The 18,318-nt window shown below is 38.8% G+C and overlaps 1 protein-coding gene across 1 annotated transcript in view; it reads left to right on the forward strand.

The window, feature by feature from the left end:
• LOC124594923 (chromodomain-helicase-DNA-binding protein 7) overlaps positions 1-18,318 on the forward strand; it is a 310,905-nt gene that overhangs the window by 78,174 nt on the left and 214,413 nt on the right. The window contains exons 9-10 of the mRNA XM_047133415.1: positions 11,933-12,100; positions 17,435-18,232. Coding sequence (XP_046989371.1) covers positions 11,933-12,100; positions 17,435-18,232 — 966 coding nt within the window. The remainder of the gene's footprint in view (positions 1-11,932; positions 12,101-17,434; positions 18,233-18,318) is intronic.

Genomic DNA, 18,318 nt, shown 5'->3' on the forward strand with positions numbered 1-18,318 from the left:
ATTTCCTTACAAACTATTCAGTTGGTGCTAAATAGAAAAGCATAGTGGCTAAAATTGGTTATATTTTAACCACATTGATATGCGATACAACTCCAGCTGCATAAGATAACTGAAGAAAATGAATGTAGAGACATACTTCCAACATCTTTCATTTGATATGCAAAAGAGGGACATTAACTTCTGAAGACATTTCTCAAGTTTTTGTCCTGTATTGTACCCCTGGAAAGATAGTTCAACTGTATATATTATTAAAGTATTATGTAACTGAAAGATGCATGGGGATAACATCACCAGTACCTGCCTATTTGGATACCTCATCTGTGGAGCGTATTTTAACTTAATATCTCAATTTTGTTTTGTTGGTATGTGGCAGTCAAATGGCAATAAATGTCCCATAAAGCACATTCTCTACTGGGATGCCAAGAAAACAGCCATTAAGACTCGTATTTGAAAGGAAACTCATTAAAATCTCAGCCCCATTTAGATTTCAGGTCATTTTCTGAAATCACTGAAGAGAAAAGCTAGGATAATTCTTTAAACAAGCCCATGGCAGATATCATTTTCTGTACTTGTCAGATTTGATAGTGCGCGCCAACTTTTATGCTGAGGGAATGTTAGTTTGACCTTCCTTAATTTGCAGTAGGGGAATGTGATTCATTGATAAATAGTGATTGCTAATGGCTGTAACTTTTGAAGCATTGTAAAGGACAAAAGTTGGTTGTGAAAATGGCTGCAGAATTTGGACTGACATTTTGGAAGTGATGTTGACTGACTGACATTTTGGAAGTGATGTTGACTGACTGACGTTTTGGAAGTGATGTTGACTGACTGACGTTTTGGAAGTGATGTTGACTGACTGACATTTTGGAAGTGATGTTGACTGACTGACATTTTGGAAGTGATGTTGACTGACTGACATTTTGGAAGTGATGTTGACTGACTGACATTTTGGAAGTGGTGTTGATACTAATATTACTTGCTTGCTCCTTTTTTGTATAGGGAAAACTACAATATATAAACAATTGCCCTCCCAATCTCTGCAATATCCTTGTCAGATCCTGTGCTGCTCCTGCACCCACCTCCTTACCCTTTGGCTCCTACCCCTGTGACTATCCCTGTTGCAAGATGCCCTAAGCAGTCTTCTGCTACCACCTGTACAAGCCCCGTAACTGACAAAACATATACTGTCAAAGAGAAATGACACATCATATACCAGCTGTTATGTAAACACTGTTCAGCATTTTACATTGGCATGACTACCACCACGTTATCAGTTAGGATGAATGGGCATTACCAGCAACACACGATGGGCATAGGCAGAGGATGTATACCAGCAACACAAGATATCCTGTTGCAGAACATGCTCTACAACCTGACAATCGTAGCCTTGTTGCGTGTTTCACCATGCGCGCCACCTGGATTCTTCCCCCCAGATACCAGTTTCCCAGAACTCTGCAGATGGGAACTAGTGCTACAACATGTCTTTCATTCTCACCACCCACCTGACCTTTATTTATGTTAATTTCTTCTGTATCAGCATTTCTTCACAATAACTACTTGTTTCTTCACTACGCTTTTGTTTCTGCATCTTTGATTTTCTGGCCTGCTTATTTTTAGTCATCCCCCTCCCACATCTGTGTTGCATACGATCCACTTTGATTTTCATTCTAATTAATTGTTGCATGATGCTTTAACAGTAATCTCTGTCTTGCATATTTCCCTGTCTTTCACCTTTAAAGTCTCAGGTTTTCAAATCTCGTCCAATGTAGTCCCCAGCAATCAGTGTTTCCTTTCATCCTCTCCAGTTAGTCTTCCCTGACATGGGGTCTGGGTGACTTTTCCACACTCTGCCCTTTTTTCTAAACCTCTCCAGTCCTTTTCTTTCACCCCTCTTCCTTCCCCTTCAGCCCTTCTGTAGGAAGACGGAGCCATTGGCTCCGAAAGTTTGCCTAAGTAAAACCGTGTGTGTGTGTGTGTGTGTGTGTGTGTGTGTGTGTGTGTGTGTGTGTTTTGTTCTGCTGCCTTTTGGTTAGTAGATTTTTAAAATCTTTCCATTTTACGTACTATAGAAATGGAGTATCATATAGCAAATCGTCACTATATTTTACCAAGTGAAAGAGACAGAATCATTCGAAAAGCGTAATTTGGAATAAAAAGTAGTACTGTTTAGTAGGGATTGGTAGGTATGCATGGCACCACAAAATACTCTGGAAGAGGCACTATGTTGTGGGCCATTTTTGCCAATTTTAATCATTATTCAGTTGTCTAGTTCATAGACAAAACTTTTATGGGTTGTGTGTGTGTGTGTGTGTGTGTGTGTGTGTGTGTGTGTGTGTAGGCTTCCATGGTTCTCATCACCTTCAACCAAATCTTTCTGGGCATATGACCACATCATCATCATCTTAAATTAATGTGGTCACTGTTGCAAGTGACCTTCATCAGAGTGATACATTTACTGCTTGCACTGTGATGAACAGATAGTTGTGGTTTGTGCACTCTTGCTAGATGCAGTAGACATCTATGTAGGCATTTGAAGAACCAGTGCTTAAGTCATCTTCATTGCATGCTTAATGCTGACTTCAGAATGCACACCACCTTCGTTATCCGGCCACTTGGTGAGTAGGAACTGCTTAACTTCCAGCATCTCAGTCAACAGCATGCTATACCCAAGTCACAGTGGAAATTGAAAAGAACAGTGTGCTGCCCTTACTTCGTGTGGAAATGTATAGAAAACTTGAGGCCTCACTTGACTGCCAAGTGCATGGGAAACCTACCTGTTTGACAGATACCTTTCTCCCTACTATTACCTGAAACATTGCACTGTCTTCGCTATCCCCTGTCTGCTATCTGCCTTTATTCCCTCTTCTAATCCCAGTCCAACCTCACAGTAACATTCCATCCTCCAGCACACCTGTGTAGCTCCTTCAGTTAATGAGCTTTGGCAGTCACACGTGATCTCAAGTTATATTCCTTAACTTACATGCAATCTCCTACAGTTTCAGAAGTTTTAATCAACATATTTCCTTCCTTTCTTCATTCCTTCCACTCTATATGCGGCCAGTGATGGGTTGGGACAGGTCTGGTATGTTAAATTTCATAGAGAACTGACCCCACCCTTTGTCTTTTCTGTACTTGCTCAAATGTAATAACATTGAAAAACATAGTTGCTATTCACCATACAGCAGAGATGCTGAGTCACAGGTAGACAGAACAAAAAGACTGTTGGAAAGTGAGTTTTTGGGCAAGAAGGCTTTGTCGAAAATAGACCCCCCCCCCCACACACACACACACACACACGTGCAAACCCAACTCTGACACATAACCAATCTCCGGCAGCTGGAGCCAGACTTTCCATACTGGATTCTCCCTTGCTTGACTTTACTTGGCCATATGTGACATTGTCTTCAAAGTGTTTGTGCATTGTGTGACTGAGGTGACATGTGGAAACCGTCTCAATATTTACCTAAGTGAATGTGGAAAACTGACTAAAAACTACATCCATGCAGTCTGGCACAATGGTCCTCATCATTAATTTACTGGGTGGTTTTGGTGTGGGAACTGTCTCTCCCTGTGTTCCAGAAGAGGGCACTCTAACGTTTTCGACATGCTAAACAATAAACAAACTCTGTTCTTCATTTGAACTTAACACAGAAAGATCATATTTAGATAATGTACTAGTTGCTGTGAGATTTAATACATACCAGGTAGTATGATTGTTTTTGCATGTCAGCTAGTATGATACCTTTGTGTTGTACACCTAGAAACAGTCTTTCAATTTTGACCCTCTTGAGTAGCACAAAACAAACATTTTTGACACTCTTCCAGTTGGGTCATGTACATTAGTCAATAAGCTCACGTTTTTGCTTTGAAGCCTCATAGGGTTGGTCCCTGCTGATGCTCATTTGCAAACAGAGAACTCAGTTAGCTGTGCCTTCTCTAGCAATTGCTGAGCGATGTTATTTTTTATTTATTTTTTATTTACGCATCAAGTTCCGTAGGACCAAATTGAGGAGCAAATCTCCAAGGTCATGGAACGTGTCAGTACATGAACTTACAAAATAAAAGTAATAACAGATAAAAGTAAATGTTCATGAACCTGCAAGAAAATCAGTCCATAAGTTTAAGCAAACGCTATCAGCTATACAATGAGAATCAGCTTAATTTTCCAAGGAACTCCTCGACAGAATAGGAGTGACCCATGAGGAAACCCTTCAGTTTTAATTTGAAAGCGCGTGGATTACTGCCAAGATTTTTGAATTTGAGTGGCAGCTTATTGAAAATGGATGCAGCAGTATACTGCATACCTTTTTGCACAAGAGTTAAGGAAGTCCGATCCAAATGGAGGTTTGATTTCTGCCGAGTATTAACAGAGTGAAAGCTGCTTATTGTTGGAAATAAACTAATATTGGTAACAAGAAATGACAATAAGGAATATACATATTGAGAGGTCAATGTCAAAATACCCAGACTCGTGAACAGAGGTCGACAAGAGGTTCGTGAACTCACAGCACTTATTGCCCGAACCGCCTGTTTCTGAGCCAAAAATATCCTTCTAGAATGGGAAGAGTTACCCCAAAACATAATACCATACGACATAAGTGAATGAAAATAAGCAAAGTAGACTAATTTACGTGTCGAAGTATCACTCACTTTCGATACCGTTCGAATAGTGAAAATGGCAGTATTAAGTCTTTGAACAAGATCCTGAACGTGGGCTTTCCATGACAGCTTACTATCTATCTGAACACCTAGGAATTTGAACTGTTCAGTTTCACTAATCATATGCTTGTTCTGTGAGATTAAAAGTCAGGTTTTGTTGAATTGTATGTTAGAAACTGTAAAAACTGAGTCTTACTGTGATTTAACGTTAGTTTATTTTTTACAAGCCATGAACTGAGGTCATGTACTGCACTACTTGAAACCGAATCAATGTTGCACACAACATCCTTTACTACCAAGCTAGTGTCATCGGCAAACAGAAATATCTTAGAGTTACCCATAATACTAGAGGGCATATCATTTATATAAATAAGGAACAGGAGCGGCCCCAACACTGATCCCTGGGGCACCCCCCACTTGACAGTACCCCACTCAGATCCCACATCACAGCAGTTATCAACATTGTGAATAATGACCTTTTGCTGCCTGTTGCTAAAGTATGAGGTGAACCAATTGTGAGCTACTCCCCTTATTCCGTAATGGTCCAACTTCTGGAGCAATATTGTGAGACCAACACAGTTAAATGCCTTTGTTAAATCAAAAAATACGCCCATCCAGTAACTCACAGAAAAAAGAGAATATAGCATTTTCAGTTGTCAAACGACTTCTAAAGCCGAACTGTACATTTGATAGCAAATCGTGTGATATAAAATGATCAATTAACCTTACATACACAGCCTTTTCAATTACTTTTGCAAACACTGATGGCATAGAAATAGGTCTAAAATTATCTACATTATCACTTTCTCCCTTTTTATAAAGCGGCTTTACTACTGAGTACTTTAATCGCTCAGGAAACTGACCATTCCTAAAGGAAAAATTACAAATATGGCTAAATACAGGGCTAACATGTGCAGCACAGTACTTTAATATTCTGCTCGACACTCCATCATAACCATGAGAGTCCTTAGTCTTCAGTGATTTAATTATTGACTCAATCTCCCTCTTGTCTGTATCACAGAGGAGTATTTCAGATGTCAATCTCGGAAAGGCATTTGCTAAGAAATTTATATGATTTCCTGCAGAAACTAAATTTTTATTTAATTCACCAGCAATGCTCAGAAAATGGTTGTTAAATACTGTACATATATCTGATTTATCAGTAACAGAAATATTATTACTGCAAACTGACTTTATATAATCAACCTTGTGCTGCTGACCAGAAATTTCCTTCACAACTGACCATATGGCTTTAATTTTATCCTGTGAATTAGCTATTCTATTTGCATACCACATACTTTTTGCCCTGCTAATAACATTTTTAAGCACTTTACAATACTGTTTGTAATGGGCTACTGTAGCTTGATTGTAACTACTTCTAACATTTTGATATAATTCCCGCTTTGTTCTACATGATATCCTTATCCCACTAGTCAGCCAACCGGGCTGTCCATTACTGCCAGTACCCCATTTAGAATGTTCTAATGGAAAGCAACTCTCAAAGAGCATGAGAAATGTGTTATGGAAAGCATTGTATTTATCATCTATATTATCGGCACTAGAAACATCTTGCCACTCTTGTTCCTTGACAACTTTTGAAAAACTCTCAATTGCTGTTGGATTAACTTTCCTACTTAGTTTGTAATTAAATACATTGGTTTGAGTACAAAAACCTTTTAGTGTTAAAAATTTGTGCATCATGGTCTGAAAGGCCATTCACCCTTTTACTAACAGAATGCCCATCTAGTAATGAAGAATGAATAAAAATATTGTCTATGAGTGTGCTACTGTTCCCCTGCTCCCTGGTTGGAAAAAACACAGTTTGCATCAGATCATATGAATTTAGGAGATCTACCAACATCCTTTTTCTTACACAATCATGTACAAAATTAATATTTGAAGTCACCACATATAACTACTTTCTGGTACTTCCTACAAAGTGAATCAAGAACCCTCTCTAGCTTAAGCAAAAATGCTCTGAAGTTGGAGTTAGGGGACCTATAAACAACAGCAATTAGAAGTTTAGTTTCACTAAATTCAACTAATGCTGCACAGACTTTCAAATATCTGTTCAGTGCAGTGTCGTGATACGTCTATGGACTCAAATGAAATACTGTTTTTTACGTACAGAGCCACTCCCCCACCCTGCAAGGAACTCCTCGAGAAACAGCCAGCTAATCTGTAGCCTGGTAAAGGAAGCCTCTGAATTATCAAATTATTTAATTCGTGCTCTGTTATACCAATAATTTCAGAGTTAACATCTATTAGCAGTTCGCTAACTTTATCTCTAATACCTCTTATATTTTGATGAAATATGCTAATTCCTTCTCTACTTGGAAGCATTACATCCTCTGGAGGTGAGCCCTTAGTTAGAGGCACTTCCTTTAAGCAGGTATACCTATCAGCTGACTTCAGTCTAAAAAAGGTGCAGCTCTAACACCAACTACTACAGGAATTTTTCCGTGAGTGATACCAATACCACCACCACCACACACTACACTGTCACCTATAAGCTTAGCCAGCCTCCCCTTCCCATACCTATTGAGGTGCAGGCCATGCCTAGTGAAACCCCATCTACTGATAGACCCAACTGGCACCACTGAGATGTGATCCATGCCCTTCGCCATCAGTGCCCTCCCCAGCCCCACATTAACGCGCCTAACAGCCGCATTAAGGTGAAGACGATCATGACGCTGAAACAGTTGCACGAAATGCACATTAGTGCCACCAGTTTGAGTAGCTATCTTAACCAAGTCACCACTGACATCGTATTCCCCGTCCCTATCGAGACTGTTCCCTGCTCCACCCACTATCGCTACCTGATCCTCTTTCGTAAGATTCTTACATAACTCCCCTATGCTTTGTCACCTGAGCCAACCCTGCACTAGGCTTCACAATGCTGGTGACCTGGTACTCACTACCAAGCACTTCCTGCAAGTGTTGGCCCACACCTCTACCGTGGGAACTACCTAGCAGCAGAAACTTCTTTCTGCTAAACTTTGCAACTAACCTAGGCCTCCTAATTGCTGAGGACTGCTGCAAGTTACCTACATCTATGGCTACACGAGACTCCTGTCCACTAAACTCTGACAGTTGATCGTATCTATTGCATGTATGCAAAGTAAAACTATCTGAATACCTCCTCTTCCTAGCTACCTTCTTGCCAACTGCCAGTTCCCATTCCCCACCACCCTTCACCCTCCTCAACCTATCTAGTTCCTCCTTTGCGCATTGTAACTGCACCTGAAGGGCACAGATCTTACGCTCCTGCTCCTCTAACTTGTTTCTACTACAGATTCTACATTCCCAGGAGAGGATCTCCCTAAAATGACCACTGGCTTCCCCACTGCATTCCCCCTGATGAAAAAACTTTGAACAAATCCCACACCGTAATCCACTACTCACAAACCTACGACAGAGCCCACACTTTTCACTCATGATAAAATTTTACAGTTACTGAAAAAAACTATACATCTACGTTACCAAAGTTCAGTTACACCAGTAGAACTATTTAAGAACTAACAATAATGATCTCGAAATTCTCTGCCTACTAAGAAAGCAGCTACTTGTATTAATACTACAACAACACAGCCGATACCAATACCAGCAAAACTTCACAAAATTATTAGTTAAAACCAAAAAATTAAAGCGACCACTGTAACACTAAGTGAAGTTAAAACACTGAATGAAAATTTTACTGAATTATTTCACTAGAAAGAATAATAAACGTCAGTTGAAAACTAAAGCACGAAATTTACTAAACTACTTCAACACACTGAAAACTCTATAAAACACAGCGAGCGAATGATTACAAAAGTTTAGTAAGTTATTATTTCGCCACAAACGGCGTGCAACACCGCTGAAATCTATTAAATTTAATAACTGTATTACAGAGCACAAATAAGTTTGTCAGTACTTAGCTTATAACCGCTACAGCTGCAGTGCACGCTGCAAAATGTAAACACACTACTCTGAGGTTGATGTTGCATGTGTTTGCTTTTCACTTTGTTTCCTAAGTTCAGCTACAACTTAACAAACACGGTTTGTGCTTTGTTTTAGAATACATTTTAGAGCCCGTTATTAGCTAGAAAGTGAATTCCATGCATTCATACAACGAGGCATGCATTTGCTAGCAGAGTTCATGATGTGATAGAAATTCCACAGCAACTTGATGTAACCACAATTCGTCATTTGTTGTGACTGGATTAACAGAATTTGAAATGTTGTGTTCCCTTCAGAATTGTTGTTTCTTTAATTAAGTTTCATATGTTTTACACGCAATATAAATGAAAGTTAGTTTTTCCGAGAATTAAAAGTTTTATTGATTTTGGAAAATTCGTTAATTACTCATCAATTGTGCTACATTCAAAAGATTCCACAAGAATGTGGGCCAGTGCTTGTTCCTGTCTTCTTGAATGCAATAATTAGTATGATACACTATGTGATCAAAAATATCTGAACACCTGGTTGAAAATGACTTGAAAGTTCATGGCACCCTCCATCGGTAATGCTGGAATTCAGTATGGTGTTGGCCCAACCTTAGCCTCAATGACAGCTTCCACTTTCACAGGCTACGTTCAGTCAGGTGCTGGAAGGTTTCTTGGGGAATAGCAGCCCATCCTTCACTGAGTGCTGCACTGAGGAGAGGTATCGATGTCGGTCAGTGACGCCTGGCACGAATTTGGCATTCCAAAACATCCCAAAGGTGTTCTATAGGATTCAGGTCAGGACTCTGTGCAGGCCAGTCCATTACAGGGATGTTATTGTCATGTAACCACTGCACGAAAGGCCATGCATTATGAACAGGTACTCAATAGTGTTGAAAGATGCAGTTACCATCCCTGAATTGCTCTTAAACAGTGGGAAGCAAGAAGATGCTTAAAACATCAATGTAGGCCTGTGCTGTGATAGTGCCACGCAAAACAACAAGGTGTGAAAGACCCGTCCATGTAAAACATGAACACACCAGAACACCACTGCCTCTGAATTTTACTGTTGGCGCTACACACGGTGGGAGATAACGTTCACGGGGCATCTGCCATACCCACACCCTGCCAATGGATCCCCACATTGTGGGCGTTCACCATACCCACACCCTGCCAATGGATCGCCACATTGTGTACTGTGATTCGTCAACCACACAACATTTTGCCACTGTTCAGTCATCCAATTTTTACACTCCTTACACCACACTAGGTGTCATTTGGCATTTACCGGTGTTATATGTGGCTTATGAGCAGCCGCTCGACCATGAAATCAAAGTTTTCCCACCTCCCGCCTAACTGTCAGAGTACTTGCAGTGGATTGTGATGCAGTTTGGAATTCCTGTGCGATGGTCTTGATAGATGTCTTCCTATTACACATTATGACCCTCTTAAACTGTCAGCGGTCTCTTGTCAGCCAACAGAAGAGGTCGGCCTGTACGATTTTGTGCTACATGTCCCTTCACATTTCCACTTCACTATCACATTGGCAACAGTGGACCTAGGGATGTTTAAGAGTGTACAAATCTTGTGTACAGATATACAATAAATGTGACACCCAATGACCTGACCACGTTCGAAGTCCGTCCCATTCTGCTCTCTCACAATGTCTAATGGCATCACGGATATGGAGTACCTGGCAATAGGTGGCAGCAATGCATCTAATATGAAAAACATATGTTTTTAGGGGTGTGCAGATACTGTTGATCACATAGTGTATTTGACTATTTCTGTGATTCTGCCCTTACCTATTCAGTGTAACCAAATGCAGCTGTCAGCTCCTTGCAATTTCTTCCTATTTCCTAAGCTATGTTTGACAAACGCTAAAGCTTGGTAAGGTGTTGATTTTTGTTAAAAAAGAAATTCACGTACAATGAGCGAAGTGTGAGCTGTTTCAGTGTTATGCTATTGCCGTGAACAGTTTGGCTATAAAATCTGAACATGTTACTAAAATTGCTTCACGTAATGGCATTAACTAGTTGGTAATATTCATTTACTGTGTGATGGATGCAATGAGCAAATTTCTGTCAAACTTATCAATCTTATTTTGGCTCTGCTCTTTATGGAACTATCAGTGTTATGACTGGCACATAAATGTCATATCGATACATACATGTGTCACCACTAATTAATTACAACCTCTTTGAACAATTTTGGATTGTTGTGAACTTTATTCAGCAACTTCTGAGCTATGTTTTCTGTCCCCTCATTGTTACTTTATCTCACCATTTCTATATTAATTCTAGAGTTGTAGTGTTTGTAGTTCGTTGTGGAATTGATAATGGTTACAGTGTTCACTTTCCCTTCTGCTTGGAGGAACATAAAAACAGAATATTTATGGTTAAATATTAAAAAATGGACCAAATTTTGAAGTTGGAGCTGCTTGTTAAGGCCCAGCTGTGTATATTCACTCGCCTTGGGAAACAGATTTTTCACAGTTAACAGCGATGTCATGGTCATGGTAAATATTCAGGGATATGACAGGAACAGCCATCTGAAACAAAAAAAAAGTCTAGTAAATGTGGGCTTTAAACTCCATACCTTAAGAGCTATAAGCACTTCTTCATCTTTGATGCTGTGATACAAATCTCTTCTACTGCAGTTACCTTGCTCTGGATGTTTTGAGAGATGGTGGTATGGACAAACAGTAGGCGAGAAAAATGCCATAACACCGTTTCATTAAGTTTTTGCAGGTGAAGCAAAAATTGTTTCTTAAAAAATAATACAAAGTGATATAGAAAGTTGCTACATGTGTAACTGTATTGGAGAGGCCTAGTTGTTGACAGATTGGAGAAGTCCGTGTACTCTTTGGTTGTTATTTACTCTTCAGTGTTTATGTTTAATAAAGATACAAGTTTATAACCAGAGTTCTCACAGACAGATGGAGTTACAAGGTTTTCATTGCCTACCATTGATGTGAAACACATCTCTTCTACTGAAGAGGTGCTCATAATTCTTAACATGAGCATTTTAGAGCTCATGTTTATTAGACTATTTTTGCTTCAAATGATCTTTCCTGTCGTATCCATGAATACTGATCCATCCTCCTGGGATGGGCTGTACTTGTTGCGTTGATATGTACTAGATAGAACCTTATCTGATGATGTATCGGAATGGCATTTAGATTTAAATTATTCTTAGTACAACAGGTTTTCTGCATTCTGTTTAAGAATTTTAGATGGTTTTTTGTTGCAAGTAGTGCACTTTAGTATACATGGTGAATTATCTGTTTTGCTTCATGACATGAGTGGTGTGTTTTACTCTAAAGTGTTGAATTGTTTGTTTAATAGAAACGCAGATCTGCTCGAAATACTCAAAGGAAAAAGTATGTTGATGATATTATGCTTAGTATATCGGATGAGGACTCTCCAAAGTCATCAGCTCCAAGAACTGATCTGCCGAAGACTTCTGCAGATGATTCTGCTGATCCAGCTGTGAAGCCAAATTTTGTTTACATTGTGAGTAGATATTTAATCCAACAGGATTATGAGTTGTTATTTACTGTTCAGTGTTTATGTTTAATAAAGATGCAAGTTTATAACCAGTATGTATTGATTATTTGTGGCACTATCCATCATGACTTGAAAATTAGTCCATATAAATCATCATTGTTTAAAAACTGGAGTTAAACTACAACCAAGAGGATTGAAAAGTGATTGTGTGATTGTGGTCCCCCCCCCCCCCCTGTTCGCTCTTAATTTTTCTTAAGAGCTGCTTATGACATCTTCCTCCCTATACCTGGAATTCTCAGGGACATCCCCCCCCCCCCCCCCCCCCCTCATGTTTTGAGTCGCCACCCTGCATGTTCATTACTTTAGATTGAAATAAAATAAGTTTCTTAAATTTCTATTCGATAAAATTTTGCCCCCCTTAATCCTATAATTAAAATTTTTACACACTCGTGTAAGACACTCTTGAAAGTTTAAGTGGTAGTAACTGGTTAAATAGAATGAAACATTTGAATGTCCTTATTAGGAAAAAAGTTTGATGCCCTCTATATAAAGCGATATTTACAGGTGTAATGAAAAGTTATAAAATACTAAAATTATTAATGTAGAAACTTGTACTGTTGGTTTTGTTTTGCAGCAGTGAGAAACACTTTTTTTTAATCAAGTGACCTATTAGGTAGTCGTGATATATGTTATGCTGTTGTCAACTTGAACTCGGATCTGAACTATTGTCAGAAAAGAAAAAAAAAATTATTTTTAGGCTGAACTACTGAAACAATTTGTCATGATGCAATTTTATGAAATTATTTGACTTGTAAAGTACACTACAAAGCAGTATTAAATGTGCTTCCGAGTTTAGTTCCATGGGTGGCTGATGGAAGTTGAATGACATCGGCCAATAGTGTCTGTTTTGTGATTTCCACCACTTTCACAGTGCAGGCTATGTTTACTACGTCTTTGTATAAGGTAGCAGAAATAAAATGTAGTTTATGATAATAGGAAAGTTTAGTCTTGTGTGTTGAAATTAGAAGCAGTAAATGTAATCTTGCAGGCTGGTTACATTTGGCAGCATCCCAAAAACACTTGATACTTCTCAAGATCCCCTTGGCTGGGTCACACATTCTTCCTAGAGTAGGTGTATAGTAATGATTCATTTTTTCCCTTGATGGCTCCTTAATATGTGAACTTGATGTAATGTTTAAGTTAATTGACAGAATTTTTCTAAAGTGTACTATTTGCATGGGGCAATGTCCCACAGTTTCTTGATGCAAGCATACATATTCCTGTTCATATTCCTGTTTCTGAGGCAGTCACGGGTAATGTCTAATTTCTCTGTGCCTTTAATGGATTATTAAATAATACTTCTAGTTCTCTTTTAAAAGCATTGGAAAGTGTCATGGATGTCTCGGATTTGTCTGCTGTGTATCATAAACTGGCCACCATTGTCAGTCGCACTGGCCAGAGCTGTTGAAAGGACGAGGTCCATGATGCTGTGCAGGTGTTAGTAATTTTTTAACAATAATTATATGTTAATTGTTGTTGGTTTTCTTGGGAGGCATTGGTTAAAAAATGTGATTAGATCCATCGAGAACTCTGCAACTGGAATGAAGAGAATATGTTAATTAAAATGTGGATTGTATTCTTTACATAATAGTGATCATAAAAAAGAGATAGCAATAATATATATGGTTTAAGAGTTAGCAGTCTTTTCTAAAAACTGGTCAAATCTGGTAATGAGAAGCAGCACAATAAAGAGAACCATTATATTGGTATATGCAGAGAACCCAGAATTTTGTAGAGACAGATTTATGCACGTAAGTCACACCTCTGTCAGATAATAGGATGAAATCTTGCAGAATAGCTAGGTGTGGCTAATTAAGGTACTTCCAGAACTGTGTTTTACTTCCAATATAATAATGAAATTTATCATGGTTTCAAGGCTATGATTGTTCTTGTTTCAAACCAACAAAAGGAACAGTCATCAGTTTATCAGAAGGCTGAGAGATTTTTCCTGAAACACTCTTGGATTCACCTAGGCAGTAGTAGTGTGTAAAGGTGGTAACAGGTTAACCACGTGTACCTTTGTGTCCTTAAATTCACTAAATAAGAGACAATTATAGCCTGTCACTGCAGATCTCTTCAACACGTCACACAAAAGTACCAACAGACAAAATAAAACATGAATGCTACTACATATTGGTATCACTCAACATTAAGATGTTTCATGTCATTTTTGTTCAAATGTCTGTGATCGTCTGAGTGTTGGAGTAGTGCATTAGTAAATTGTATGTGCTTCTTACCATGATGTTTATCTTCTTTAATATTGTCTGTGGTCACTTTACTTAACTGTAGGCTCTATCCCCCTTCTGTCCTTTTCTCTTCTGTGTTATCTCAAAGATTGTGTGATTTAGGATGGGTGGTGGACGGGCATTACTTGTCATTGATAGTGGCCATGACATGTTTGGGTATGCATGCCAAGAGTTACAGTACTGTGGATGTTGCCCTCATAACACATGACATCTGTGTTGACCACCTGTAAAGTGTTAAGCCTCAAAGAGATTCTGTGTTGACTGAATTGTGTTCCTGCATCTCTTGTAATTGTCATGCAGCAGTGTTTGGAAGCATAGGAGAACAGTATAATCCCTCTTTTACGTTCCTTGAATTTTTCATCATTTACGACATTTTTTTATTGTTTCCATCAAATGTTCTATGTCCACAATGTAAATCCCACCCTTTTACATCAACATATTTATTTTCTTCCCACCATTTATGCTTTATGAAAAAACTGACATAAAATGACGCTGCAATGATGTTGGCCATCAAGTAGTATTTACAAACATAATGTGTCAGTAGGTTTAACATTAATGCAATAATTTTCAAATGTAATTAAAACGTGTTCTTGTGATGGCGAGACTTCTCTGTGAAACAATCAGTTAAAGTCAGTATTGTCAGCATCCTTCATCAAAAATGAAACTTACAGTGACACCAACATGCTGCATACAGTGGCCAGTGGCACAGGATATAGTCTCAAGATACTGGTTCCAAGTGTAATTATAAAAGTGTTACGGAATACACTTTTTGGTATCATTACAGATTAATTCTTGAAGATGGAGGACTTTGTGATTACGACCTACTTTTGAACATGAAATTTTTAACTGTACTTTTCCCAACAACCACTGGGCATTTGACAGTGACATTGTCACACATAAAGAACTGTCACTATAAAGTTATGTGCTGTTATTGTGGAACAATAATAGGAATACTGAAAATCATATTAGCTATTTTAATTTTACTGCTGGCAACTGTCGTCCTTATTATCTTTATTTATGGTTTGCAGCATTGGGAATAGTACTATATTTTTAATGGCAAAAGCCACAAAAATATGTTACCAAGTTTGTGACTGCAGGAGGTGGAGAATGAATGAATTACTGTTACCTCCCATGTTGCTTATACTCACACATTGTGTGTTGCCGTGGTTACCAAGTGAGATGCTTATCAGGGAGCATACTACAGGGTGGCACACGAAATGTGTCACCACTTGGCTCATACATAATTTGAGTTCACAAGATATCTCATCTGAGCATCTCGACAGAAGTAGCTGGAGCTTGGAGAAACAAGCAAGGTACAAAATGACATGCAATTCACAATACTGCCGCTAGGAGACTGGTGTTTACAACATGGCCATCAATTCATGACTAACAACATAGCAGCAATCGGCAATTGTTATTTTTACATGAAACAAAAAGTCTTGTGTGACTCAGAGGCGGTTTTGACAACAGTTTAACACACTGTGGCCCTCTTGCAAGAGAACCATTCACAGGCTGTATGATCAATTTGGACCTGAAGGATCAATATTGGAAGCGAAGCGACCTGGGCCCGAAGTCCATTTGTTTGGCAAAGAATATTGAAGCGGTATGAGTTGCTCTACAGAGAAACCCTGGAAAGGCAGTAGTGCAACTGTAAATTGAAAGTGACCTCCGGATGTACCTGTACACAATGATCTCTGGTCAGAAGCTCAGTGCAGAGCACAAGTGGCAGAGACCACTGTTTGCCCACTGGGCGGAGGGTAGGGAATAAACTTTCAGCAACATGTGGTTTCCAGACGAGGCACATTTTCATTTGGATGGTGTGGTTAACAGACAAAATGTACACTTTTGGGCCATTGAAAATCGGCAAATGCTTCATGAACGACGACGTCGTGACCAGAGGATGACAATGTGGGTCACAATTTCCAGTTGTGGGCTTATTGGCCCTTTCTTCTTGGAAGAAACTGGGAACATTGCATGTTAATTGAGCGTGCTGCACAATAACTTCATTCCACAATTTGTTGCTATTCAACAAGCTGCGGTTAATGTAAGATGGAGGAAGCCCACATACTGCAAACACTGTGTTGGATTTCTTACAGAAGCATTTCAATATGCAGGTCATTTCTCAGATTTCCAGGTTGTTTCTTTGATGGACAATTTTACCCCCACTCCCATCCCTGGTAGTCCAGACCTCGATTCATGTGACATATTTCTATAGGGGTACCTGAAGGAAGCATCCACATGATTTAAGGGAGCTCAGATGCCTTATTCTTCAAGCCTGCAGTGAAATCGTGGTTTTCGCTAACATTAGTGTTCATGTAAAGGAAGGTGGGAATCGAAATAGTGGACATATTGAGCATGTGTTGAGTTAGAACAATTGTCTACAAAGCGTTTTCCGTGGGTGGTAATGTATGTTTTTCTTGACAATAAAGTGTTTATTTGAAAACAGAATGGTGACACAAGTCCACCACATTTTGACTTTCAAAGAGTTTTTATGGAATGTTGCGGAGTCTAATAATGAAGGAGAATTAATGAAAAGCTGTCATAGTGAACATACTCTTGGATGCCTGTTGGCTGGTAATTTTTCATGTTGATTACTGACCCTCCAGTACCTACTTCAGTGATTGTCCGTATGTTGGTAATTCATGTTGAAAATGGGAGTGCTAATAGCCTAAATGGTGATCTGGAAAGTACATCAGTTGGCTATAGTATTTTGTGGGACTAAACACCATTGGAAATTAAATGGATGTGTACACACTGGTTGTTTATGATCCTTTGTTCAGGTAATTAACATGATCCTGAAAATGTGACAAGGTGACCTAGGGTTGGAATACTTTCTGGAGCCCGATACTCTGTATGTCATTTATTTGTAACAAACTACGAACTTCTTGTTTGAGGCTCATCAACTTTATATTTCTATCGCATATGTTGCACATCATGTTTTCTTTGGATTCTATCAATGATGATGATTTTGTGATGAATAATGCTTTAGTGTAGCATCAGCACAATTATAAACATAATTTGTTTTGTGTTTCAGAATACAACTGATGAAGATTCAATGGTTGTGCAATATATTTTGGCTGTTAGGAAAGGCAGAAGAGAGATTAAACCACCAGCAGATGCTCAGAATAATAAGGAGGTTAAGCCAGAATCCTCTATCAAGACAGAGGTCACCACAGAAAATGAAAACACGCCTGCTGTAATCAGTGAACAGGAGCCTGTAAATAACTCTACACCTGTAGTAGAAATTCCGGCTGTGGATGAAATATGTGCAACTGGGGAAAGTCTGAACAATGAAGTGTGTCCGCAGTCAGACATAGATGTTGAAAAGAAGTCTGACGCCCCACTAAGTATTTATAACTTCAGTGAAGAAACTGAGGAACCAGTTCTTTTGAGATCAAATGTTACTGCAGCAAGCAGTAGTGGTAGTGCAGAATATATTGACAGGATTAGAAACTTTGAGACTACTCCAGTTGATGAAGAAACAGAAAGCACCACAAAACCAGAAGAAAGTGAAAGCCAGCTAAAAGTTGAAGACAGTGGGAGCTCTCTGGAAGTGGCTAGGTTGAATGAAAGAAATCAGCAGTACCTATCGAATCCACTTGATGGAGATATAGTTGCAAAAGATAGAACAGAAAACAAAAACAAAGTAGACTGTAAATCTGATGTCAAATATGTTGAAGTAGAGGAATATTTTGTCAAGTATCGCAATTTTTCTTATTTACATTGTGAATGGAAAACTGAAGAAGAACTGTTCAAAGGGGATAAGAGAATTGCAGCCAAACTTAAGAGGTTTAAACAGAAGATGGCTCATCATGCAAACATTTTTGAGAATGTAAGTGATTACCAAAGTTTCTGTCTCTTGTGAAATGCTTGTCATTGGGGTAAAAATGATCTTTTAGTAATGTGATATACTGTTAA

The sequence above is a fragment of the Schistocerca americana genome, chromosome 2 (assembly GCF_021461395.2).
Source record: "Schistocerca americana isolate TAMUIC-IGC-003095 chromosome 2, iqSchAmer2.1, whole genome shotgun sequence".
Classification (NCBI taxonomy): Eukaryota; Metazoa; Arthropoda; class Insecta; order Orthoptera; family Acrididae; genus Schistocerca; species Schistocerca americana.